Source organism: Mesocricetus auratus, unplaced genomic scaffold (genome assembly GCF_017639785.1).
Source record: "Mesocricetus auratus isolate SY011 unplaced genomic scaffold, BCM_Maur_2.0 Super-Scaffold_100018, whole genome shotgun sequence".
In the NCBI taxonomy this organism is placed as follows: Eukaryota; Metazoa; Chordata; class Mammalia; order Rodentia; family Cricetidae; genus Mesocricetus; species Mesocricetus auratus.
Genome location: NW_024429199.1, coordinates 36891652 through 36918299, shown reverse-complemented (window position 1 = coordinate 36918299; position 26648 = coordinate 36891652). Strand labels below are relative to the sequence as shown.

At 46.2% G+C, this 26648-nt stretch overlaps 1 protein-coding gene across 2 annotated transcripts; it reads left to right on the top strand.

Moving 5' to 3' along the window:
* Positions 1–1411: 1411 nt before the first annotated feature.
* Lrp11 (LDL receptor related protein 11) lies at positions 1412–26356 on the top strand. 2 transcript variants are annotated; one of them, XM_005065878.4, is made up of 7 exons: positions 1416–2223; positions 7465–7622; positions 9489–9630; positions 13034–13159; positions 14800–15009; positions 19341–19436; positions 24426–26356. In XM_005065878.4, exons 1-7 carry the CDS (start codon positions 1665–1667, stop codon positions 24578–24580), a joined length of 1446 nt encoding a protein of 481 aa, XP_005065935.1. In that variant the 5' UTR covers positions 1416–1664; the 3' UTR covers positions 24581–26356. The 2 variants fall into 2 exon arrangements, with proteins under 2 accessions (XP_040584072.1, XP_005065935.1); XM_040728138.1 differs by lacking the exons at positions 13034–13159; positions 14800–15009 and having other exon boundaries at positions 1412–2223.
* Positions 26357–26648: the final 292 nt, after the last annotated feature.

Sequence of the window (26648 nt, the reverse complement as noted above, 5' to 3'; positions counted from 1 at the left end):
GCATTAGGAAGGTTGAGAACCACTATCCTAGAGGGTGTGCAGTCTGAGTTCCAGGTCCCCAGGGCTCCCTTTGATCAGTTGCTGCCTAGTGCTTCACAGGAGTCTGATGTCTCCACCCCAAAAGGAAACAAATTAGAAAGTCTGTCACTTCCAGAGGTAAGTCTGGTCAAGGCGCCCTCTCTTTGGACTTGTAGGAGAGGTCTGACAAGGCCACCGGTCTAATGTCCTGAGTGTGAGACATCACTATATTCCATGTCTCTTCTGGTATATGAATGTGTGGTGGTCACCAGTGTGTGTGTGTGTGTGTGTGTGTGTGTCTGTGTGTGTGTCTGTGTGTTTGTGTCTGTGTGTGTATGTGTCTGTGTGTGTTTGTGTCTGTGTGTGTGTGTGTGTGTGTGTGTGTGTGTGTGTGTGTGTTTCGGTCAGTTCTATTTCACTGTATTGACCAGTGGTTTTCTCTGGTGTGTGAACACCCTGACTTAATCCTGCGCCTCTCCTGTTGGGAGCCTGGAAACTTCTTTGCTAAGTCACCAAGAGAGAAAAAGAAAAACAACAAGAACAGAAACCCTCCACCTGTCCCTCTCCCTGAGTGGAGCACTTTTGTGGTTCATTGTTTGACTCCTGCTCACGGTCAGGGTTGGTCTTTGTGGAGGTGAGGAGAGGCCAGGCTTCTCATCCAGGCCCCTCTGACATGAAAGTGGAAAGCACATGGAGAGGGGGAAATAGTTCCCTGGGTGAGCTCTCCCTGCTTTCCATGTCTGTTCTAAGCAGCCCCGGGAAGGAGAAATGTTCCCCTGAGCTGAACCCAGAAGAAAGAGAAAGTTCCTCTCTTTTCTTTACAAGATTCATGTCTTCTTGTCAACAAATGGTCCATATAATTGGAAAACACAAAACCCACCATTCTCTGAAAAAAACAGAAAGACTGCCCTAGGGCCAGGCAGGGGGATCTTTGGTAGCTTGATAGATGAATTTTCAAGTTCAGCTTTCCATTGCTACATCTCTGATGTTTAAGCTCTCTAATAAAAAATAAAAGGCAAATTTGAACTTGAAGGTAAATGTTTTATTTCCTTTATTACCTACCATAGTCCAAATTTCTTTAATAATGCATAACGCAACTAAGTTGGATACAGTTTCCCTGGCTGTGCCTGTGGCTCTCTGGAGTAGTTCCTGACTTTAGACTAATGGACTGACTGACTCTCTCCTCCAGCCCCAAGTGCTCCACCTTGTGAGCTGTGTATGGCCTTGCACAAGTCTGGTTGGTTAAGGAGTCCTGCTAGGGCCAAACATCTAACACTGCCCAGGATGAGATCACTCCATGGAGCAGCCAGGCCGTTCCAGGAGTCCCCGCCTCCTCCGCACCCCTGGTGACCTGCCGGCCCGCGGAAGTCCCGCCCCGGGAACCGCCCCTGCATGCCAGGCTCCGCCCCGCCGCAGCCGCTGTCCGCTCGCCGGTGCTGATCCACGCAGAGGCCGCTGGTTGCCCGGGTTCGCTTCCGAGGCCGGAGCAAAGCCGGAGGCGCCGAAAGCCGGCAACCCGGTAGAAGGGCCAGGGTCGTGACAGGCTCGCCCGGCTCCGCGCGATGTCTCTCGAAGCTCGCACGCCCGCTACCTCCGTGCAGCAGCCAGGCCCCGGGGCTGCCGTGCTCTGAGGCCGCGCTCGTGCCATGGCCGCCCGGGGAGGACCGGGCCCGGGCTCCCGGCACCGCGCGCTGTGCGGGTTGCTTCTGCTCTGCCTCTGGCTGCCCAGCGGGCGCCCCGGAGAACCCGCCGCTCAGCCGTCGGGGGTCGATCGGCTGCTCCAGGACTTTCGCCGGCAGCTGCAGCGGGCACGGCCCCGCGAGGAGCTAGAACCGGAGCTGCTCGGGGGCCCGCGGGAGGATTGCCCCGGTGCGGGCGGTACGGCGGTCTACCGGGCCGTCCCCGATACCATCATCCGCACCCAGGACTCCATCGCGGCGGGAGCCAGCTTCCTGCGCTCACCGGGGACCGTGCGGGGCTGGCGGCAGTGCGTGGCGGCCTGCTGCTCCGAGCCGCGATGCACCGTGGCCGTGGTGCAGCTGCCCCGGGGGCCCAGCTCGCCCTCTCCCACTCCCGCGCCCCGCTGCTACCTGTTCAACTGCACGGCGCGGGGCCGCAACGTCTGCAAGTTCGTGCCGCTCCGGGGGTACCGTACTTACACTCTCAGCCGCACCGGGGACACCGCCGGGGTTTCGCCCGGGCCAGGTAAGCTCCCCGAGTGTCTTGCCCCCGACCAGACATCTGCTACCAAGCATGCAAAACCCTTTGCTTCCAGAGGATTGCAGCTGCGGATAACCGGGAAAGTGGCTCACGTTTCTCAGACTTAGGGATGGGTGCTGAGAAAGTCCAGACCATGGGCAGAAGCAGGTGTGGTGGGCTGCCTCTCCAGGGAAATCTAAAAGCAGAAGGTCGAGGACGGATCTGAGAGGACTGGCGGAAATTCTGTTTAGGAGGATATCTCAGAGCTCCCTTTCCCCAATAATGATTATTTTAGTTCTATTTCGCCTCATGTGTTTTATAAAGCGCGTTTTACGGCAGGAAATAGCAAGGACAAGATTTGATTAGATGCAAAATTGTGCCTAACACGTACCCCCTGCTTCCTGCTTTGGCTCTCTGCCTGAACATACTTCCTTCAGACAAAAAAAAAAAAAATATGAAGGAAAACTTATCACTCTGCCTCCACTCTTCTCTCCCACCCCTTTTCCTATCAATGTTCCTACATTCGTGACCTTTTTGGTTATGAGCGGAGTTTAAGCAGGGCCAGCCGTGCGCTGAGGGTTAGGGCCGGATTGAGCGCTGGATACAGGGTGGATACTGTGTAAAGCGTATCTCTTTTAAAAGACCTCAACAGCTTATCGATTCTGTGGTTTTATAAAATGCAGGTGCTGGGGGGGGGATCACAGAAACAAATCCCCAGGTTCTTTGTGCTCATCTGGAAGAAACTTGTCATTGCCACGGGAGCTTTTCTTAAAGTCCCGGGAAAGAAAAGTCAACAGGGTTAAGAGTAAGACCGGAAACAACGGCAGTCCACCCCCACACACACACTCCCCCTTCTTTATTCTTCCCTGGCCTCCTCTCTGGAGAGCACTGACAAGCCCAGACCTCAGGTCTTGAGCAGCATGGGGATGCTGAAGGTGCGGCCTAGGCTCACAGGCTGCATTTGTGAGCCCTGCATGGAGGGCAAAGGGTGTTTTACAGAACCCTTTGCGTTCTCTGTGTTTCTAAGACTACTTTAGCTTTCCTTTCTGGCTTCATATATTATTTCTTCTCCTCGTTTCTTGTGACTCTCGTGAGCATGTGGAGTTAGAGGCTAAAGAGTCAAAGTGACTTAGCCAAGAGCCTTGTACGGAGTTGTGACCGGCTCGTTTGGGGTGTGTTAAAGGCTCAGGAAGACATGGGGGAAGGCTGGATGGCATAGTATAGAATAGATTTATAGCACTACCCATCAGCCAGTATATATTGGTCATGCTTATTGAGTTTGCTGTTAAAAGCTAATTTGAGCTCTTTACACACATGAACTCACTCTGTCCTCACAACAGCTCAAAGGTCAAACCCTGTTCATGTGGAAAGCTGACCTGGAAAGCAACTTGCCTGAGGACCTCTCAGCAAGTTGTTTGCTGTGTTGTGTTCAGCTTTACTAAGTGTTTTTTCTCAAAGCCCCTGAGGGTCTGTCACCAACAGCTGGCCTAATGAGGTAGCTGTCAGGGATGGTGGGAGAATACAGGAATGAGTAGGAATGAGTGTGGAGCTCTCTTGACGTGACAGAACCTACCTGCTAGAACATCTGAAGAAAAATGAATGCTTGAAGCCCTGAGTCCTAGGGTTTGAGTCTAGGCTTCTCCCATCCCAAGATAATCATCTTGGGACTTTCTTTGTGGCTTGCTTGTGTTCTAGCCTAGATTGTCATAATGACCAAGCGTGGACGTTTCTTGTGAGTTATCGAGGTGGTACAGGTGTCTGTGATATAGTTTCTTACTTGGCTGGCTGGTGGGACTGGAGAGACAGATCCAGGAAAGAGGACTGTGGGGTGGAAGCTGAAGTTCTTAGGATCTTTAAGGAGCTGAGAATACAGTCTTCCAGTATCTAGGGACCAGAACCTTTGTGCTGTTTTGGATAGACTAGCCTGAAACCCAGTATCTCTGGGTAGAGCTTGGAAAGGCAACCCTTTCCATGGAGAGAAACCAAAGCCCTAAGGTGGAATTCTGCTGTCTTAAGGTGGAATTCTGCTGTCTCCCAGGCAGACCCCCCTCTGTTGCCTGTGCTCAAGCACAAAGCAAGGACTGACCTTCCTGTTCAGGGCTGATCCTCTGTCTGCAGCTGACTCATCTCCAAGGATCTGACTCACATTTTCATCTTCTCTCTTTGGCGTTAGGAGCAATCACTTATAGTTCATAAATAAAACTAAGACTATTTGTTGACAATGTTGGAGAAAATGCATTGAGACTTACAACTCTAACCACACACAAATCCCAGATGTATATTTATTTATTTTTACATCATTTATTTACTTGGTGTGTATATGGTATAGCAGGTGTGTGGAAGCTCATGTCAATAAATAAGGCCATGTTTCCTGAATAGAGCTGAGAGTTGTTTGACAAAAGTAAACGAGCAAAGGATTTGAGTAAACAGTTCCCTAGAGAGGAAATATGGTTGACAAGCAACATGGGAAATATCCAACATTAAAGACAGTCAGAGACTGTGCAAACAGCTTTTCAGCCGAACATTAAGCTAGCATATTTGAGGGCCTAGGTTCAGTTACCAGTACCACCAAAAAGACAGGGATTAGGTGGGGTGGTGTGGAGTGGGGGTGATCAAAAGTAAATGTCAATTTACACTTAGTAAATTGTAAACAAAATACATTTTTTAGTTTGGCATGCATGTGAGAAACTATATAGTCATGATCATTGACAGTGTAAATTGGTACCAATCTCTTGGAAACCTACTAGGAAATAATTTATTGGAGATTTAAAATACACATTCTTTTTTGTTGTTGTTGTTTTGGGGTTTTTTTGTTTTGTTTTGTTTTGTTTTTCAAAGCAGGGTTTCTCTGTATTGTTTTGGAAGCTGTCCTTGAACTCAATCTGTAGACCAAGCTGGCCTCGAACTCATAGAGATCCGCCTGCCTCTGCCTCCGGAGTACTGGGATTAAAGGCGTGCGCCACCAATGCCTGGCTTAAAATACTCATTCTCTTGGAACAGTGATTCTCCACCTCCCTAATGCTGTGACCCTTTAATATAGTTCCATATGTTGTGGTGACCGCCCCCACCACCATAAAATTATTTTTGTTACTACTTCAAAAATAATATGAATCGTAATGTAAAGATTTTTTTTTGCAGATAGAGGTTTGTTGAAGGAGTCACGACCCACAGGTTGAGAACCACTGTTTTAGGCTTTATTTTTAAAGGAGAAATAGTATGCACAAAAATAAGGTTACTGTGACATTATTTATAGTGATAAAGTTGGTGAAAAAAATAAATGTCCAATTTTGGGGGATAAGAAAAAAATGGATGCAGGAAGGGTGACTCTGGCAGGATACGGGTTCTGAGTGTGATCCCAGAAATCTAAAAAAGAAGTCAAAATGGAAGTTGTGGCGTTTATGTAATTTCATTGACATTGCTAAGATGTCTGAATAAACATTAACGGGTGGAACAGAGCAATGCATTAATGGCTTCAACTCTATAAATTATTAAGATAATGAAAAAGTGTAGCGGAAGCAGCCTGTGACTTAGGAGCATCCGATGTAGGCTTACCACTGGCGTGTGACATCAGGCACCTGACTCAGCTTCTCTGAGCCCACGTCTGCCACTCATAATGCCTGCTTCAGACTGACAGTGAGGTGAGGCCCGTAGAGCTCTCAGCATGCTGCGTGGTGCAAAGGACACACCAGTAAATGGCAGCAGCCGTAATTATGTAAATACAGTTGTATGTGATCGTCAGTGTCATATGGGAAAAACTGGACTCCACATACTGAACATGAGACTTCTACTGGAATGGTGGGTATGTTTTCTTTCTTTCTTTCTTTCTTTCCTTCTTTCTTTCTTCCTTCCTTCCTTCCTTTCCTTTCCTTCTTTCTTTCTCTTCTTTTTTGTTATTTTTTACATTCCATTTTCCTTCCTTCCTTCTTTCTTTTTCTTCCTTCTTCCCTTCCTTCCTTCCTCCTTCCCTCCCTCCCTCTCTCCCTCCTTCCATCCCTGCCTTCCTTCCTTCCTTTCTACTCTGGCGTGATGCAATTTAAAAACAAATGATCGATTCTCCAGCCCAGGAAATGAAAACAAACTAACGCAGCTGGCTCTCCTCCTGTGTTCCCCTCTTCCCTGCAGCCCCCTTCCCTGCCCCGTCTGCAGGTCCTTCTTTATTTCTCAGTCCATCTGCAGCCTTTGCACTATGGCACAGATTCAGAAGGTCTTATCAGGAAGGTTCCATTCACAGTGGTGTGTTGTGAATGAGGCCAGCCAACATTATCATTCTCTAGAGCAAATCCCACCTTGAGACACTCAGTCTCAGTTGCTCTGAGCCGTGTTTTGCCTCTGTCTTACCAGCTGTGTTTAGTTTCCAAGGGAAATCAATGTTTCCATAGGATGTACATGGTCAATCACATTTTTTATAATGGAAATTCAAAAATCAACATTTATCTTGTTCTTGCTGAGTTTGGCCCTCTGTTTGCTTCCAGGAATGCTTCTGTGTAGATAAGCTCTGGTTTGTTTCAAAATACATTTTACAGTATAATTAGCCTGGACTGGAGCTAAGGAGGAATTGTTATTTCAGAGATCATCAGAGGTTAAGTTAGGATTTGAAGGCTTCCCTGGGCTTAGAAATCACATCTATGGCCCACTTAAACAAGTCTGTGACTATCATGACTTTCCTTCAGGGGAGGCAGGATTAATTTGTTTCACGGCAAGCAAAATAATTCAGTGCTTTCCTGACACTTCCATGGAAAACTTTAGAAGGTTTTTTAAAAAAAATATTATTGGGGGCTGGAGAGATGGCTCAGCAGTTAAGAGCACTGGCCGATCTTCCAGAGGACCCGGGTTCAATTTCCAGCACCCACATGGCAGCTCACAACTATCTGTAACTCTAGTTGCAGGGAATCTGACACACTCACACAGACATACATGCAGGCAAAACAGCAATGCACATAGAATAGAAATAAATCATTAAAAACATTTTAAATGTGTTATTAGTTTTCTATAGCTACTGAGAACAGCTAAGCTGCACTCCATACTTCCTCTTCCCCATGCTAAAATCCCATGTCAGAACCGATTGCTGGTTTATTGCTGGGTGTTTAAAGGGGACGTGATGGAATTTAACAGGAAGATAGATTTCAGTTGATGTTTATTCTTTTTGAGGTTTTTTGGATGGACTAATCTGGTCTGCAAACTAGATAATTGCTCTTGGTGGGTTGGAAATCTGAGAGTCATGCCTCTGAGTTCTGTTCTTTTTCACAGGTGAGGACGAGCCGCCACTTAGCAAGGCCGGGAAGGATGTGGTCTTGCATCTACCCACAGATGGGGTGATTCTGGACGGCCGAGAAAGCACAGATGACCACGCTATTGTCCATTATGAGTGGGTGTTGAAGCAGGGTGACCCGTCAGTAGACATGAAGGTAATTCATGTGATTTTTGGGGGGGTTCAAAACAGGGTTTCTCTGTGTAGTTCTGGTTGTCCTGGAACTCCCATCTATAGACTTGGCTGACCTTGAGATTCACCCACTGAGTGCTGGGACAAAAGGTGTGTGCCAACGACACCTGGCAATTCTTGTCATTCTTGCTAACAAAAATTGGTGTTTCTGAGAAGTGGATTTCTGTAATGTCCTTCATATTCCCTGAATGCCTGTGAACAGACAGAGCATGCATAAAATGGAGAAATTATAAAATCAATTATCCTAAAAATACTTTATTCTGTAAACTCCCTTTTGTGCTTAATAAACAGTCTCAATCATTGGCTTTGAAGCTTGCCAGGGTCCTGCTCCTTCAGCTCCAGGGGAAAGACTTACACTGTGTTTCAATAATTCTGGTTTTTTAGTATAAGATTTGGGCAGTGTCCAAGTGTAATGGCACATGCTTGAAATTCCAGTACTCAAGGAGTTGTGAGACAGAAGGATCACAAGTTCAAGGCCAGCCTAGACTACATCACAAGTTCCTGGCTAGGAAGCATGAAATAAATGAATAGAAAGAGAAAGCTAATAATAGAATGTTATCATGTAAAGAATTCTCCTCCTCCTCCTTCTCCTTTTCCTCCTTCTTTTTGGTTTCTTGAGACAGGGTTTTTCTGCATAGTCCTGATTGTCCTGTAGACCAGGCTGGCCTTGAACTCACAGAGATCGGCCTTCCTCTGCCTTCCACGTCCTCGGGTTGAAGGTGTGTGACGTCACTGCTTGGCTTACCTCCTCATGTTGTGTTGACCCCCAAACATAAAATTATTTTGTTGCTACTTCCTGAGTGTAACTTCGCTACTGTTATGAATGGTAATATAAGTAACTGACACGCAGGATAACTGATACCCAAAGGGGTTTTGACCAGTGTCCTAACGCACTGTTCATCAGCTCCGTCTGTACCTCTATGCCTGGCACCAGGGCTTCCCTTTGGAAAATGCTGATCAAATCTTTTTTATTCTGCATAGAATCTCTTATACTGATTGCCAGACCATCTGCCTTCTAGCCTGATATGGATTTTCTTCTCTCTCTCTCTCTCTCTCTCTCTCTCTCTCTCTCTCTCTCTCTCTCTTTCTTTCTTAATGTGCATTGGTGTTTTGCCATGTGTGTTGGGTCCTCTGGAACAGGAGGTACAGAGAGCTGTGAGCTGCCGTGTGGGTGCTGGGGATTGAACCTGGGTCCTCTGGAAGAACAGTCAGTGCTCTTAACCATTGAGCCATCTCTCCAGCCCCTGGATTTTCTTAGATGTGTATCCTTCACACATCTGAAACCCTTAAAGGAATTCTTCCCGCATGCTGTGGTCCCTTCTGACCCTCTGCTCCCTCGTGTGATCTGAACATTTGTCTCAACACCTGTTAGTGAAGCTAGTGGCACGATGTGTTTGCAGTTGTGACATACGATGCGTTCGTGCTGAGCCTGCTCTCAGCACGGTTTCCCACCGCCTGCTTCATCTTTCCACATGGCAGCCGCCGTCACGGCGTCCCCCATCCTGTGTTTATGTAAGTGACCGGCTGAACCTGTGCAGGACTTCCTTCCTGTCTCCCTTACATCTCAGCTTTTTGGTTAATTTGTACATCAGAAGTAATTTCTGTCCTCACTCTGCAGACCAGGCTGGCCTCAAACTCAGAGACCCGCCTGCCTCTGCCTCCCCAGTGCTGGGATTAAAGGCGTGCGCCACCACTGACCAGCTTATATATCATTTCTAAGGAGAAAGGATGAGCCAATGATTTGTTGTGGGGATGGGGGCAGGTGTACATGTTCACGTGTGTTCCCGGACCCTGTGCTCAGCTCTCTTCCCTGAACATGTCTGTATGACAGGTGCCTCAGCCAGGACTCCTGGAGCTGTCCCACCTGAAGGAAGGAGCGTACATCTTCCAGCTGACTGTGACTGACACAGTGGGCCAGAGAAACTCTGACAATGTGTCCGTGAGTGTGCTTCCCAGGACCTATTCCACGGGAGGTGAGGAGAAAGCCCTTCCACTGAGCTCCCCATGGCCAGCCAAACCCCCCCCCCATTCGTGGGAGGCTGGTGTCTGTGGGATTTTACATCCCGGTGACAGCCAGGTTCACAGCATGTCATGGGCTCTTCCATCGTACTTTCCGTGCTGAAAGTTTTTGCTAACACTATAATAGCAAACACAGGCTCTGTGTTGAGGACAATTTGGCCCCACTGGTTAGAATGTAGAGGTTATTCTCAGGGCCTAACTATCTGGTCCTGTGAGCTGACCTTCCCTCTTTGACCTTGTTCAAGACAGTGCCCGGCTTGTCTAGGAGAGGATTTTCTATAAGGACAGAGGGTCTTTCTCGTATGTGTTTGAAGTGTGCGACTAAGGTGTACATTTAAACAGTCCGGCCAATGGGAGCAGAGGGAAGAATGGTGCTCACTCACTCTGGGGTCATTTGTATAGGAAATGCTTGTCAAAATTCCAGTTAGACAGAAGGAGTGAGTTCTGGGGACCTCCACTGCAGAGCATGGACCATGACTGATAGGAATGTACATTCTAGAATTGCCAAGGACTAAGCTTAAATGTCCTTACCACAGGAAATTAGTAGGTAAGGTGATGAATTTAGTAAATGACTTGCATTAGTCTTTCTATAATACAGACATATACCAAACATACTGTTGTGCACTATGTACTATTATTTTCCATTCCATCAATTAAAAATAAAATATGGGAGCCGGGCGGTGGTGGCGCACGCCTTTAATCCCAGCACTTGGGAGGCAGAGGCAGGTGGATGGATCTCTGTGAGTTTGAGGCCAGGCTGGACTGACAGCCTCCAAAACAATACAGAAAAACCCTATCTCGTAAAACCAAAAAATAAAAATATAAAATAAAATATGGGAAGCAAGGAGGAGAAGCATATCACAGGACAGAATGGAGACTTTACTAATCAGTAGTTCCTATAATAAATCGTTTAAGAAATATAATAATGAAAAATGTGTGGTAAGTGAGTACAAGTAGACTAAAATATGCAGGGCTCATGAGTCAGTTGAAAAGCCTCACTAAAATATTTTCACAGAAGCTGGGTATGGTGATGCACGACTTTAATCCCAGCACTCAGGAGGCAAAGACAGGTGGATCTCTGAGTTCCAGGACAGCCTGGTCTACAGAGTGAGTTTCAGGACAGCCTGGTCTACAGAGTGAGTTCCAGGACAGCCTGGACTACACAGTGAGTTCCAGGACAGCTGGGACTACACAGTGAGTTCCAGGACAGTTGGGACTACACAGTGAGTTCCAGGACAGCTGGGGCTACAGAGTGAGTTCCAGGACAGCCTGAACTACAGAGTGAGTTCCAGGACAGCCTGGTCTACAGAGTGAGTTCCAGGACAGCTGGGACTACACAGTGAGTTTCAGGACAGCTGGGGCTACAGAGTGAGTTCCAGGACAGCCTGGACTACAGAGTGAGTTCCAGGACAGCCTGGACTACACAGAGAAACCCCATCTTGAAAAAAAAAACAAACAAGAAACAACAACAAAAAAGTGAGTGTGGTACAATTCCTACCTGATCACTTATTTGTTCAACCAGAGAGTGTGCCATGGAGCCATGAAATACCAAGTATAAACAGTGGAAATCAGAGGTGGGGACTGGACAGGTGTGTCTGTCTCCTTTAGTGTGTGTGCGCGCCATCTATTCAGACAGCTGGCTGGAGAGCACTTCAGTATGAGCTAGAACAGTGATTTCAAACAAGGACAAACCCCACCCGCCCGATGCTGAAGACTATTCTTTAGGGCAGGAAAATAAGACACTTAAACTTTGATTTTTTTCATTCGTTTTCAATCTTCTGGAAAGTTTCAGTGTATTTGAGAAGGCGTGTGATGTCTCATGCTCTGTGTGTGCCTGTGTGTACATGTGGTGTGTATGCCTGCTCTTCACAGGTATGTGAGAAGGTCAGTGACGTTGCAGGGCGTTGGGTCAGTATAAGGGTTCCTGGGATGGCCCTCATGTGTTCAGGCTTGGACAAGCACCTTCACCCACGCAGTGGTCCGGCAGCCCCTCTTGGGTACAGGGTTTCAGAACAAGAGTGCATGCATATTATTTATGAGTGAATTTCAAATGTTTAGTAAGTTTGGAGACGACTATTTCAGAAAAAAATATTAATTATAAATGCAAATCTGTCTGTTAAAACTACACAGAAGGAAAGCCCTGCAATCCGGGGTTTTCCTGTCACATGTGTAAGGTTGCTTAGTTACAGCCCCTCATTTCCGTTTGCTCCCCCTGGTGGCTGTTGCTGACTCTGCAGGTCTAAGTTTCTGTCGGGGTGGAGGATCTTTGCTGCTAGGCAGCTTCTGCCATTGTTTCTTTACTTTCTTTCTCCTTTGGAATCAAGCTATCTTCCAATCACCTTGCACCCAGAGAGACTCACTTTCTAGTCTTTTCATTGACTGCTTTTCAATAAAGTGTCAGATTGCATTTGTGCACGCCATCAATGCTTAGCATTCACTGTTAGTGAGCCATTTAGTCAGTCAATCCTGTCACCATCGAATTGTAGGACTCCTTCAGACCTGCTTCTAACTGGATAACTTTCATATCTATCACCCGAGAGTTACCTCTTTTTTAATTAAATTTATTTTTAGTTTTTATGTGCACTGGTGTTTTGTCTACCTGTATGTCTGAGGGTGTCAGATTCCTTGGAACTGGAGTTACAGACAGTTGTCATCTGTCACGTGGGTGCTGGAAATTGAACCCAGGTCCCCTGGAAGAGCAGTCAGTGCTCTTAACTGCTGAGTCATCTCTCTAGCCCCCACATGATTCTTACTCAGCAAACTTGGCTTAATCAAGGGTAGAGAAAAATGCCTTTCAAGAAAATACCTGTAGTTCCTATGCATCTCACTGCAGATTGAAAGTTCCAAGAGGGAATAATGCCATTATTTCACAAAAGTATATTCACACCAGCCAGTAGCTGCATACAGATCATCCTCCACAACACTAGCAACCCGGTCATCTACATGTGAGAGTCAGTGGTAATCTCAGGGGGGAAAATGTCTTACTTAAAAAAAAAAAGAATTCAAGACACAGAACATATAAAATGGTGTTGCTTGCACGGTCTGCAAAGGGCCGGGATGGTGTCAGGTGACTCACCTGACAAAGAGGTCCTGTGACGGATAAATGAGTGAATTGGATGCAAGATGAGCTGCTGGCAAATGAGCCAGGGCAACAAAGGCTTGGGGAACGACTTTCAGACAGAGAGTGCTGGGGCAGCCCTGAGAGTTTGGCGTGGGTGAGCGATGGAGGGGCCAGCTCTCTATGTCCTACTCATCACTGTCACTTTGCCCTGCTTTGAGATCCCTTTCCCTGGTCACCTTGACAGGGGATGTTAGCTGTCTCAGCAGCCCTGTGACCTGAGACTTGTTCACAAACAGGATGCTACAGTGTTTGCTCGAGATACCATTTCTTCTGCGACAATGGCTGCTGCATTGACATCACCTTGGCTTGTGATGGAGTAAGGCAGTGTCCAGATGGGTCTGACGAAGACTTCTGTCAAAACTGTGAGTCAGCTACATGGCCTTATCAGGCAGGGATCTGGAAGGGTCGGCACAGGCATGTCTGTGTTCTGGGGTTAAAATGGGAACCCTGTGTTCTGCCGCTGCGTGCTTTAGGCATGACTTTCTGCAGAAAAGCTATGCTTGAGAACTCACTGAGGTTATTGTCTGAGTTGCTTGAGAACTCACTGAGGTTATTGTCTGAGTTGCAGATGACAACTTTTTGGTATTGCATATTATTTTTATAACTTCCAAGGGTTTTCATTATCTTTAAAGCATTGCATAACATGCACTTTTGAAAACCTGAAGTAGGTAGGGCTGGCAAGATGACTCAGTGAATAAAGGCACTTGCTGAAGCCTCATGACCTGAGTCTAATTCCCAGGACCCACAGTGGTGGGAAGACAGAATTGACTCTTACACGTTGCCCTCTGACCTCATGTAGTGTGTGATACACCTTCCCCCCTTCCCTGATACAAACTTGCCATGTAGCCCAGGCTGACCTCACACTCACAATCTTCTAGCCTTAACTTTCCAAGTTCTGGGATTATAGGCGAGTGCCTCTACCACGTTTGGCGCTGCTTTTACAGTTTTAAAGGACCGTTTATGACCCACTGGGGTATGGCTGAGTTGGAGCTCTAAGTCAGTTTTGTGAGAGTCATGTACTTAAGAGTACACCACAAGAAAGAAGAGCTGTAGGAAGCAGCTAACTGAAACGCTGGTGTAAGAAAGGAAGAAACAAAGAAACAAAAAGCAAATCCCAAAACCTGAGGCTTAGGAACTGAGGAGTAGCTCAGCCGTTTAGAGCTGGCCTCATATGCGTGAGGTCTAAGGTTCAACCCCCATTGCTATCAAAGTAGAGAGGCAGAAAAAAAAGGCTGTATTTGTCTTTGTCCATGTTAGGAGAGCTACTAAAAGAGGAAAGAACACATTGCCCATTTAAAAAGTAAGCAATAGGTTTTATTGGGCTCGGCATGTCTTAGCTGAGTGGACATTAGTCTCAAGTAGCCATGATTTTTAATCAACTGCAGATACAATAGTCTCAGTTGAAGTTCAGAAAAGAAACCCAAGGCTGAGTTGGTAATTCCTCAGTGTCCGTGTGAAAAAGGCAAGTGTGGAGGTCTGTGGTTGTGATCCCGTACTGAGGCAGCAGAGACAGGATGATTCCAGGAGGCCGCTGGTCAGCCAGCCTAGCCTGCTTGATAAGTTCTGGGTTCTAAGCCAGTAGGAGAATCTGTCTCAAAAACAGAGGTGGATGGCACCTAAGGAACAACAGGGTTATCCTCTGGCTGCCATACACAATGTACACACCCCCACACACGAGAGAGAGAGAGAGAGAGAGAGAGAGAGAGAGAGAGAGAGAGAGAGAGAGAGAGAGAGAGAGAGAGAGAGAGAGAGAGAGACTGAAACCCAGCAAGTCAGACTGGAGAGATGTCTTAGTGGCTATGAGCACTGGTTGCTCTTCTAGAGGACCCAGGTTCGATTCCCAGCACCCACATGGCGGCTCACAACCCTTTGTAGCTCCAGTTCCAGTACCTTCCTCTGACCTCTATGGACACACACACACACATACACACATAAATAAGTAAATAAATCAACAAATATTAAATAAAAAAGAAACCCAGCAAGTAACGGAGTTCTTCCACAGTGGGCCTCGACCGCCGGATGGTGGCGCACACAGTGGCTACTTCTGCCCAGCCAGGGACCACCGGACTGAGTGAAGGGGAAGGAGACCCCTGGTTTGAAAAGCCCCAGAAAGTCACTTCCCAAAACCAACCAGCTACTGTACCCAAGTCGGAAAAGAGGATTCACTCCACCCAGAAGGCACCAGAAAGTCAAATCTTTCCAGTCATGCCGGGTAAGGACTCAAAACGAGTTGTCCATGAATAGTCTTTGTTCTCTGTTGTTTGTATGACTATAAGTTATATTTCATGCGTGAAGACCACTAAGGAGATGTGCTCCAAAGGAGAATGATACAAACCGAAATGAAAAATTTGCCATTTGTCCTAATGCAATGAAGGTGCTCTGCGGTTGTAGGTCACTTGAAGAACACTTGTCTAGAGCCCAGAGCCTCTGGATCTGATTCCAGCACTGAAAAGAAACCAAGTGTTGGTTTATGGGAAGGAATGTCACATCAAAACAGTCCTCCCTTGATGTCTTGATGTCCCTGAGGGATCGGTTCCAGGGCCTGTGAGAAGCAAAGTTTGAAATGCCCAAGCCCCATCTGTCAAAGTAGCAATACAGGACATTCAGACAGCTCAGTGAGTCCAGGCACTCACTGCAGAACCTAACGACCTGGGTTCAACCCCAAGGACTCACCTGATGGAGAGAACCGAATCCTACGGGTTATCCTCTGATCTCCACACATGGGCCATGGCATACATGTATGCCACTCCCCACATATATCCAAATGAATATAAAAAACAATAATGGCATTATAATTTCATGTGACTGACACACATCCTCCTGTATGCTGCACACCATCTCCAAAGTACGTGCAATTCCTCATATAATGCAAGTACTAAGTAAATAACTCTTACACTGTGGTTTTTTTTTTTTTTAGGGACTAATGACAAGAAAAAAGTCTCTGTATGTGTTCAATACAGGCACCATTTTTCGTGCATGCTGAGGATTAAATTCAGCACTTTATAGATACAGAACACTCACTGAACCACTGAAATGAACCCTCAGCCTCAAATGCAGGGTTTGGTTTTTAAAGATTGTATGGGGCATGTATAAATGTTTGGTTACACACTGAATGCGTGTTCAGAATGTCCCTAGCTCCCGGCGTTTGGGAGCACAGAGTTCCAGTGTGGGCTGTGTTTGCTCAGCATCTCATGGCACAATGGCTGGATTGTCGTTGACTGTGGTTGCAGCTGAAGGGTCTGTTCTCTGTGTGGTCCACGTCACCGATGAATAAGACTGTCTTCTTGCATCCAGGCTACCTGGGAGGAAGGAAGCCGTTTTCCAGGCCTGCAGAGTGGCATAAAGGAGTGTTGTGCGTCCGTTTACATGGGCTCTGGTTACTGGGAACTCAAGAATTTGTGGGTGGTAGCAGATCAGCCAAGTCCTTCCAGGAACTGGGCTGAAACAAGCTCACAACCCAAAACATGTTCTGCATACAGGTGCGGCATTCTTCCTCCACGAAGTACACCAAAGCCTCAAGCCTTAGCTTACCTTTGGGGTAACAGCTATATAAAGGGTCTTTATTTTAAGGGCACTTGTTCACTTATTTATATAATGCTGGGAGTCCAATTCAGGGTCTTATTCATTGTAAGCTACTCTACTAGCTTTAAGGACTGAGTTATTTGTTTTGGGTTCCAGTCTGATCATTTACTTGTTACTCGTCCAGACTTACTTTTGTCTCGGTTCAGAAGCAGAGGCTCTCGACAAGGACAGCCTCCATTCCCGGGGCTTTGCTTTGGCTTCCTTCATCCTCTTGACCATGAGTATAGAATGTCCAGCAGCCTCACGTTTGTTTTTCTTCACGCATTATTTCTTTAGAGCAGTGTATCACTGTTTGAGTTTCAGGACATGTAGGCTAATAGGTGCTGAATCTCGGGTGCTTTGGTTCTGGGCTTTGTTTAAGGTCTTTCAGGAAACATGTTGGTGGGCATCATCTTCTTCAGAGAGATCGAAAGCCCTCTGCTAGCTCTTTGGAGCACCAACCATTGAGGCACAGTCGTATCTGCCAGCCAGGAATATCCTTCTCCCCTCCCCCTTTTTCTTAATAACCAAAAACATGTGTCGAGAACACTCAGATGGTGTCCGCAATGCATCCTTGAACAGACGGCTTGCATTTCCTCTATCCAATTCTCCGAGATCTGCCATGAGATTGCCCTGTACTCAACACCAGGGGCTCTCTGTCATGGGTCAAGACATCTTGCTTCACGGGAAACCCTTGTTTGCGGTTCCCGCCACTGACTCACACCACATGGGCCTTCCTCTCTTCCCCCAGAGCATCAGCGGCTTCTTGGGTGGCCACGCACTTCTCACAGAACATTCGAAGCTTGTGTTCATCGTGCACTTCAATGAGTTTCTGACAGCTGGGAAGAGATAGTCAGCTTCGTCTTGAATGGCCAACCTCCTAGAAGGTGCCATGGGGGGGGTGGAGGGGGGAGACTAAGGACTTGTCTTAAAGGTTTCCTTCTTAGTGGTCTTGTCTAGAGTTCTCACATTTCGTGTGATGGGGCAACCAATGGGAATCTATTTGATCACAGTTCTAGTAAGGTAGTTAGGACCTGTGGGAATGTGGTCTATGGAACAGCTGTAAAAGTTGTATCCTTCCAAGACGGTGGTGGGAACCCATCCCAAACAATTGGAATATCCAGTGTGAGGAGGTTCATCCATCACGGACTCCAAGAATGTAATGTTAGAGTGCGCTCTTCCCAGTACCCCCTACAGGCACCCTACTGAGTCACTCCATCAGTACTCCCCCCCCCCGGAAGTGAGTTCCCATCGGATGGCACTGCTGTTAAGGCACTGGCAGAATGTTTACCTCCTTGCTTTCTGTTTGAGAACGAGAAAGCCTGGCTTGGGGCCCCGGCTGGAAAGTCCCCCAGCCTTAAAGAGTCATAAGAGGGGGCTGGAGAGATGGCTCAGTGGTTGAGAGCACTGGCTGCTTGCTCTTCTAGAGGACCCAGGTTCAATTCCCAGCACCTGTGTGGCAGCTCACAACTGTCTGTACCTCCTGTTCCAAGGCGTCTGACACCTGCACAGACACACACAGGCAGAACAGCAAAGCACATGAAATGCAGATAAATGATTGTTTTTAAAGTCATAAGAGGCTCTCCTGCCACAAGACCACTGGTCCTCTTCAGATCCCCACCCTGCCATCTGTGGTATTGGATACTGCAGTCTCCTTGGAACCTCCACTATTGCCTCCTCCATCCATCCATCCATCTGCCTATCTGTCTGTCCGTCCCTGCATTAGTAACTACTCTAAGAAACTCCTTAGTCTTCAGCAACCCATCTTCAGTGCCCTCCTGACCCACCTAGCCCTCATCTAACCCTAATGCGAATGAGGATAGTCAAAGGTTATTTCCCTGAGATTTTGAGAGGTGTAGGCCCTCCTTCCTTGACTTGTTGACTTCTATGGAAAAACTCACTTAAACCAATCAGCGGGTTCATTTACGTACCCTCTGTTTGGACACAGGGAGAGATGATGATCTTAGAACAATATCCTACAGGAAGATATTTGAATATTCCTAAGCAGTGATTGGGGGCTGGTAAGGTAGGGATTCCAGGGACTTAAACCAAGCAGAGCGTGGCCATGCTAACCTAGCCATGTACTGCAACCCCAGCCCCAGGAATGTTATTATCCTTCACTCATCAGTAGAAAAAAAAACATGATAATCAACTTAAGGTTGTTTAAATGACTTCTGGACCATTTGGAGAGAGCCATTTCAAAGCTTTTTGGTGGGTACCTCAGAATGAAAATGAACAAAGGGTACCAGGACATAGCTCAGTGGTAAAAAGTTAGCCAACTCCTAGATTCTACTTAGTGTGTGCCACATGGAAACATTTCCCACTGTGTTTAAATGTGCAAAAAGAATCAACAAGGTCAGATTCTGGAAGTTTTGAACCAGTGCCGAAAGTGGTGCTAAGTCATCCTTCATCTCCAGCAGATCATCTAACTCCAAGCCATCAGACTCTCGGGGTCTCTGACAGAGATCCATCTTCCCTTGTCTCCTGAGTCCTAGAATTAAAGGCATGAGTCACCATGCCCAACTGGCCCATGTTAATTTAAAAATAAATCCTGCCATTCCATTCTCTAAGTCTATCTTTTAAAATGTGGGTAAGGGAGCCAGGTGAGGTGGTGCACACATTTAATTTCAGCACTCGGGAGGCAGAGGCAGGCAGATATCTGTGAGTTCAAGGTCAGCCTGGTCTACAAAGTGAATTCTAGCACAGCCAGAGCTGTGACACAGAAAACCCCTGTCTCGAAAAAAAAACAAACAAATAAATAAATAAATAAGGGGCCAGAGAAATTACTTGGTGGTTAACCAGAGAAGCCAAGACTGAATCCCAGATCAGGGAATTCACAACTGGCCTCTGTGGGCACCCACATACACATCATGCACTCAGACAGATATGTACCTAAATTAAAAGGTAAATAAAGCTGTAATTCCATGCCAATTCTGAAGTTTTTAATGTCCCTTTAACATATTATCTGTTTACTTTTCATAGACGGTAATTCCTCAGGAAGGAACCAAGAAGAAGGAAGTTACATTTTCCAGTCCAAGAGGGATCAAGCACGAGGGGAACACCCAGCCCCAGAAGCAGGTCAGTGTTTGCCTGGGATACACCCCAGAGCAGTGAGGTCCACAGAATCCCCAGGCTCTGGCTGCATGGCAGGCGGAGCTCCAGGGACCAGAGCTGTTTTCTCCTCTTAAAGTCACATCCTGGTGACCCTGACAGTGGCCACCAAAGACCTTGGATCTCACTTTGTCTTTCATACACCCTTCCAGGGATCACTCTGTAGGAAAAGTCACACTTGTGTCACAGAGGTTAAGAACACCGGCTCAGCCAGGCATGGTGCACACACCTTTAGTCCCCACACACAGGAGGCAGAGCCAGGAGCCTCTCTGAGTTCAAGGCCGGTCTGGCCTACTGAGCGAGTTCCAGGATGGATCAGATAGCACAGTCTATCTGAGCGAGTTCCAGGATGGATCAAATTCTGGCTCTGCACAGTCAGGTTCTTGTCTCTGGAATCTAGTGACTTCATGGGAGGTGACAGCAGTAACCAGTCTTACTTCACAGGGTGGCTGTGGAGGGTGAATGCAGCACAGTGTTGAGTCTGCTGCATTGGTTACAGATGGTGGCTGTTAAGATCGAATTATGTGTGCGGTAAAAGAGTAAGGAAGAGAGTCTGTGCTCTAATGACAGACCACGACAGGAAGGTGGGAAGCACAGGAAGCAGGTTGGAACACCGACATGTGGAAGGATAGCTTCACCATTTGGGTTGCTTTTAACTGGAAAGACCCCCCCTGAAAGTCCTGAGAAAGGCTTTACTCCTGAACCCTGCACACTAAGTCAGCAAAACGACCTAGCAGAACAAAACATAACCCTAAATTATTGATCTAAACATGAACAAAGCTGTCTTTTCCCACTAGAATATTCCTTGTGGCCTTTTTATGACTGGATAATACCAAATTTAATTCTTCAACAACTGATACCTAAGCACAATGCAAATGTCAAGCAGCTGTCTGCATCTCCTGCAGTCTGCTGGTCTATTGGATTTGGCTTGTCTCAGAATGTTAGAATAAGATTCCCTGTCACCTGTCAGCATGGAGAGAGAAGCCAGACTCCCTCTAGAGCCCATGGCCACATGTCTCTGGAGTCTCGGTTCTAATGGAGTTGTTAAGCTAACAATTCTAGTTGATAAGGTGGTTTGACTATCATTCCAGTTCATACAAACAGAATAGATAATTCATCATCTTAGTTTTTATGATACAGAGTTGGAATTTATTAAGACATTTTAATACTTGTTTAAGCACGGATATGAAAAAGAGAGGCTTCACTCTAGCTGGTTACTGACAATTCTGCCACTGTGTTTTAGAAGGAGCTGGGGGAAAAATAATTTCAAATTACCCAAACTGAAAGTATTGAAGAAGCTATATCAAATAAGAATTAAACAGCAAAGAATAGGATTACAGCCCTGGGAGGCAGAGGCAGAGGGAGGTTCACAAATGTGAGACCAACCAGTGTGGACTATGTAGCAAAATCCTGTCTCAAAAAAAATGAGGGGTTGGGAAGATGGCTCAGCCAGTGTCTTAGGATTTCTATTGTTGCGCAGAGACACGATTCTTATAAGGAAAACTTTTAATTGAGGTGTTGTCTTACAATTCAGAGGTTTAGTTCTTTATCTTCATGGCAGGTAGCATGGTGGCATGCAGGAAGACATGGTGCTGGCTACATCTTGATATACAGGCAAAAGGAAGTGGACTGAGATACTGAGCAGTAGCTTGAGACCTCGAAGCCCAGCTCCACACGTGGCACACTTCCTTCAGTGACACCACACCTACTCCAACAAGGACACACATCTTAATAGTGCCACTCCCTTGGAGGGTCATTTCCTTTTTATTATAATTCTTTAATGTACACGAGTGCTCTATCTACATGTACATCTTTAGTTCAGAAGAGGGCATCAGATCTCACTATAGATGTTTGTGAGCCACCATGTGGTTTCTGGGACTTGAACTCAGGATCTCTGTAAGAGCAATCAGTGCTCTTAACGTCTGAGCCACTACAGCCTGTAAAATGCTTGCTGTACAGGAACATGGACCTAAGTTTGGGTCTGTGGCATTCACAAAGGAGCTGGGCATTAGTCACACAAATATGTAACTTTAGCCCTGAAGGTAATAGAAATGGGTGGTCCCTAGAGCTCAGTGGGCAGCTGTTCTAGCCAATAGATGAGTTCTAGGTTCAATGAGAGACCTTGTCTCAAAAGATAAGATGGAGCAAATAGTGAAAGATATTCAGTGTCAACCTCTGGTCTCCACACACATGTATTTGCACTTGCAAGACCATGTATACACACACACACACACACACACACACACACAGATACACATAAAAATGGGTATGAGCACCTACAAACGCACATACATGCAACTTAATTTAAAAAAGAAATATGTTTCAGTATTCTGGCAGGTACTACATTTTAGGTGTTTGTGTGTGTGTGAGACAAGGATAGTCCTTGTAGGATGCTAACCTAGACTTTGAAAAGCTCCTAGTATGAAATCAGCTTTAGGTCATGTCAAGGTAAGGCCAGCCACTCCTGGGGCCAATTTTTAATGCCTAAAAGTTAAGGCTACCTGGAGAGAACTACCTTGGCTACCTGCCCTCAAACAGACTTGTGTTTGCCCCGCCCTCTCTCCCTTTCCTCCCTCTCTCCAAGGCCACCTGTCCTGAATCCTGATGGTGCTGTTTCTCCAAGAGCATCTTGCCATCATCTGTTAGTCTCATTGGTTCATACCCTATGTGTCGGCAAACAATCTGGTCTTTTTCAATGCACAAAATAGAACGTAGCCCTGTCTGCTGTAAGTAAATTTCCATTTGCGAATCCAGCCAGCAATCTCTCCAGGCTCCACCCTGAGCCCATCAGAACATCCCATTCATTAGAACTACTTCCTGTGATGGCGTTTCCTTCTGTTGGCTTTCTGCATCTTTGTCTTCTGACTCTTGCCCTTTGGAGTCTACTCCGGCTCTTCTTCCTTTCTATCTATTGATCTCACTTCATTGTAGCAGCTACAATGTATCTAGACAAGATAATCAAGAGTCTAAGGGGACATTTCACCTGTCCCTACAGCAGTGGTTCTCAGCCTGTGACTCTTTTGGGGTTGAATGAAAGGGTCACCTAAGCCATTAGGAATATGCGAGACTGCTCCTCTGTCCATCTCCAGGCAGGTCCACCTACATGCAGCTATGCCCAGAGACGAACACTCAGAACTGTGTTGAAGAGTCACAGCATCAGGAAGGTTGAGAACCACTGCCTTACAGGCATGTCAATCAGAAAATGCTCCAAAGTACATACATGTAACAAACTTTATCTTCCTTCCTCCCCCAAATTGAGCTCCCACAAAAGATCCAAATCATTCTAGCAAAAATCTTACCAGCCAGACACTTCGATCCACCATTAGATTTTAAACACAGTTCTGTCGTACATTGGTGGTCTATCCTTTCAGAATTAAGTTACTCACACATGTTCTCACATCCACCCTGGAGAAACCAGCACTGCAGGGACTAGACCACAGGCTCTGTCCTGGATGGGTGGGGGGTGCTGCACCCAGTATGACACAGGAAGTATTAGATGCCCCAGTTTCCACTGTTTGTAAAATGGCTACAATGTTACTCCCTGCTCACGTGGTTGTGCACATTTATTTCAGCTATAAAGCTGGCATTTAGTATTAGCTTATCCTTGGGGTGTTTCTGTGAGCACTCAGGCCAGTGTCTGGCACATGAAATGCTATTCATCAACAGAGAATAAATAAGCAGATTGAAATGTTTCAGAACAGTTACACATGGAGATGTTGGCTCCTCTAGTTTGTCCAGCTGCAAGAAGGTGCAACTAAAAATAGCCTCATGATCATCACAGACCTGGCCCTACTCCCGGGTAGAGGGCACTAAGAATAGAGCCTGCTGAGTTTGATCCCAGACAGATCTGCCATGCTGTGTCGACTCTAGAAAACTACAGGCTACTCTGGTCTGCCGCCCAGGTCCATCTAGCTCCAAAGGAAAAAAACAGTGGCCAAGTTACACCAGGATATTTTTACAATTCTAGTTTTAATTAAAACATACTTACAATACTCCCTTCTCCCATGGATCTCCCCCCCCAAAAAAATTCATGGCCCCTTTTTATTATTTTACACACACACACACACACACACACACACACACACACACAAAGTCTACTGGAAGACAGTAGGATTCCTGATTTTAAAAAATTAATTAAGGGGCTGGAGAGATGGCTCAAAGGTTAAGAACACTGACTGTTCTTCCAGAGGTCCTGAGTTCAATTCCCAGCAACCACATGGTGGCTCACAGCCATCTATAATCGGATCTGGTGCCCTCTTCTGATATGCAGGCAGAACACTGTATACATAATTAATAAATAAATCTTTTAAAAATTAATTTTAAAAAATTTATGGGCGTTTTGCCTGTATATGTGCCTATGCACCACGTGTGCCTGGTGCCTATGGGAACCAGAAGACGGCATCAGATCCCCTGGAACTGGAGTTACAGATGGTTGTGAGCTGTCTTGTGGGTACTAAGAATTGAAGCTGGGTTGGTTCTCTGAATGGCAACGAGAGCCATCTCTCAAGCCCTGGAAATGATTATCTTAAGCCCTACCAGAACCTGAAATCAGGAGTTAGACATAGCTAGTAAGGAGATGCCCATGTGTGAACCCACAAATGTCAGATGATTCTAGTGAAAACATTTCTCATGGTTGAAGTCTCTAGGATAGTTGGAGATAAGGGTGATCTCATTGCAGTGGCATTTACTCCCCATGGCAGGAAACTTCTGCAGGAACCTGGTAAAGACTTTGGTTTTTAAGAGCTCTTGGTATAAGACTAGACCTACAATACATAAGTAGACAGGGGAATTGACCTTTATGCACCTTTATCAGAAAAGCAGCATTAATTAATGCTAGTACCAACTGGAGTTGTTCAAATAGGGTCAACTAATGCATGCCAGTTGCTCACATACAGTGACCAGCTGTCACTGCTGCCAACCACTGACCAGTGTTTTCCCCTCCCAAACCTTGCACAGGTGCAGTGTTACCCTTGGCACTGGGTCTGGCCATCACGGCTTTGTTACTCCTCATGGTGACTTGCCGGCTCCGAATGGTGAAGCAGAAACTTAAGAAGGCCCGTCCCATTACGTCTGAGGAATCTGACTACCTCATCAATGGGATGTATCTGTGATGAAGTTACTTAAACAGCTGGGGGTGAGGGTGGGCTTCACTTACAATTTGTTCTTTGGGCTCTATCCTTAAGACCTTTTGTTTTAAATTGTGCTAGAAGATACTGCAGTTATAAACCTTGATTTATCATGATACCATTTTCCTGGGAATTAAGTGTCACAAAAGGTAGAGAGGAATTCATGAGATTGAAGTGTATAGTATGCTGAGACAGAAAGTCAGTATACTACGAGGTGACAGAGGGCAGTGCCCGCCTTTCGTTTGTGAGGTGCCAACTGCTGGCCCAGGCACCTCCCCTTGTGTTCCGTCTTCTCACGAGCTCCATTTTATTTGCCTCTGCCACGTGTCTTTGAAAAGGGATCTTTAGTGGATTTTTTTTTTTTTTCGAGACAGGGTTTCTCTGTATTGTTTTGGAGGCTGTCCTGGAACTAGCTCTGTAGACCAGGATGGCCTCGAACTCACAGAGCTCCACCTGCCTCTGCCTCCCGAGTGCTGGGATTAAAGGTGTGCGCCACCAACACCCAGCTTAAGTGGATTTACACTCAGTGAGATGTCACCCATAGCGGGTCTGTATGTTCTGAACATTCCGAATAGGTCAGTGAAGTCCTGCTGGAGAGGAATATGGGTTCCCCACCCCACTCCACGCTTCTGATATCAGACCATGGTGGTGGCCGCCATGTTTGGGTGACCTTTGCAGAACCCCCTTTGGTTAGGAGCAACTCTAGGTGGTTGTGAAAGGAGATCAAGGTGGCAGCAGGGGACTGGGCAGGCAAAAGCGAATAAAAGCTTAGCCATGGAATAAGCGAGTGAGGACAATTAATGTCTCATCTGTTCAATGCTGCTTCACGGTGTAAGTACAGTGACTGGCTTATATATGCACTGGCTTTCAACATTGAGCCTTGCTGATGAGAAAGTGCGAATTATCAATCAAAACATTGATGTCTGTGTATGGTGTTTGTAAGACTGTCGCCATGTTTAAGTATGCTTCCCCTTCGGTTGTTTTGCAGGGTTGGAGGTGGGACCTGGAAGCCTGTTTGTGCTAGGCAAATGCCCTACCACAGAGTGACACCCCTGCCTTCGCTGTCTTTTATGTTATTAGGATGTTATAACATACAATCAGCTAACGTCAGGATGCATCCCCAGAGCAGAAAGCATTTTTGCACAAACTCAGCTTTACAGGAAATTAGAATCGCGCTTAGCATCTCCCTTTTAAGTCTGTAAGCAGTAAAGGCAGACTTTCCGTCATCACTCGATGCCGGGTTATACACTCGGGAGATTACTCTGGGGACCACACAGTGTGGTGCCCATTTATAATCATGATGTCCCTATTTTTTGGCAATCATTGAAAAACACTGTAGTCTTATCCGTTTAGACTGAATGTGAAGTATGTAGTTCCTTTAGCAAGGGGCTGGATTTTGGTGAGGGGATATAACCTATCAAAATGTAATAATGGGTAGTTCTAGAAAAAACAAATATTTGATTTTGTTTCTTGAAACTCTAACTTTAGCCTTTGGCTGAGCACTGGCGTAAGTGTTAACAATGGTATCTGAAAGATGAACTGTGTAAACTTATCTGTGCTCTGATGCTATGCGGCTCGTTTTTATAGAGGGCGTAACCTACAGCCATACCTAGTAAACTAGAAACCGATAAGGCATGTTTCTTCCTGCACTTCTTTTATATACAAAGGAATTAACTACAGTCTAGTATTGCTATTGTTTTGAAGTACTTGAGAAAAGATGTCTTGTATGTACTACACCTTTAATAAACTATTTTATTCTTATGCCTTTAAAAAGCTCCTTTATTGTAAATTGTATGTTACTGAATTTGCCCAAACTATTAGTATATTATTTGGGTTTAAACATACCAACTGTTTCCACAAAGAAGGAAACTGAGGGTTGTAGAAAAGGGAGTCGCCCCAAGCCACATGAAGGTCTGGAGAAGATCGAGCCCTACCTAATATTCCTTATTGGAAGTCTGGGTGAGACCCTCAAGAGCCATCTCAGTGACTGACTCAAGGTCTGTCTCTACAACTCACGAACTATTTAAAGGGACACAGTGGCCACAGCTTACCT

Coding starts and splice junctions, on each gene's coding strand:
- Lrp11 (XM_005065878.4), top strand. CDS start 1,665: ATGGCCGCCCGGGGAGGACCGGGCCCGGGCTCCCGGCACCGCGCGCTG. Junction 2,224..7,464: donor CGGGGTTTCGCCCGGGCCAG/GTAAGCTCCCCG, acceptor TCTTTTTCACAG/GTGAGGACGAGCCGCCACTT. Junction 9,631..13,033: donor CAGGACCTATTCCACGGGAG/GTGAGGAGAAAG, acceptor GTTCACAAACAG/GATGCTACAGTGTTTGCTCG.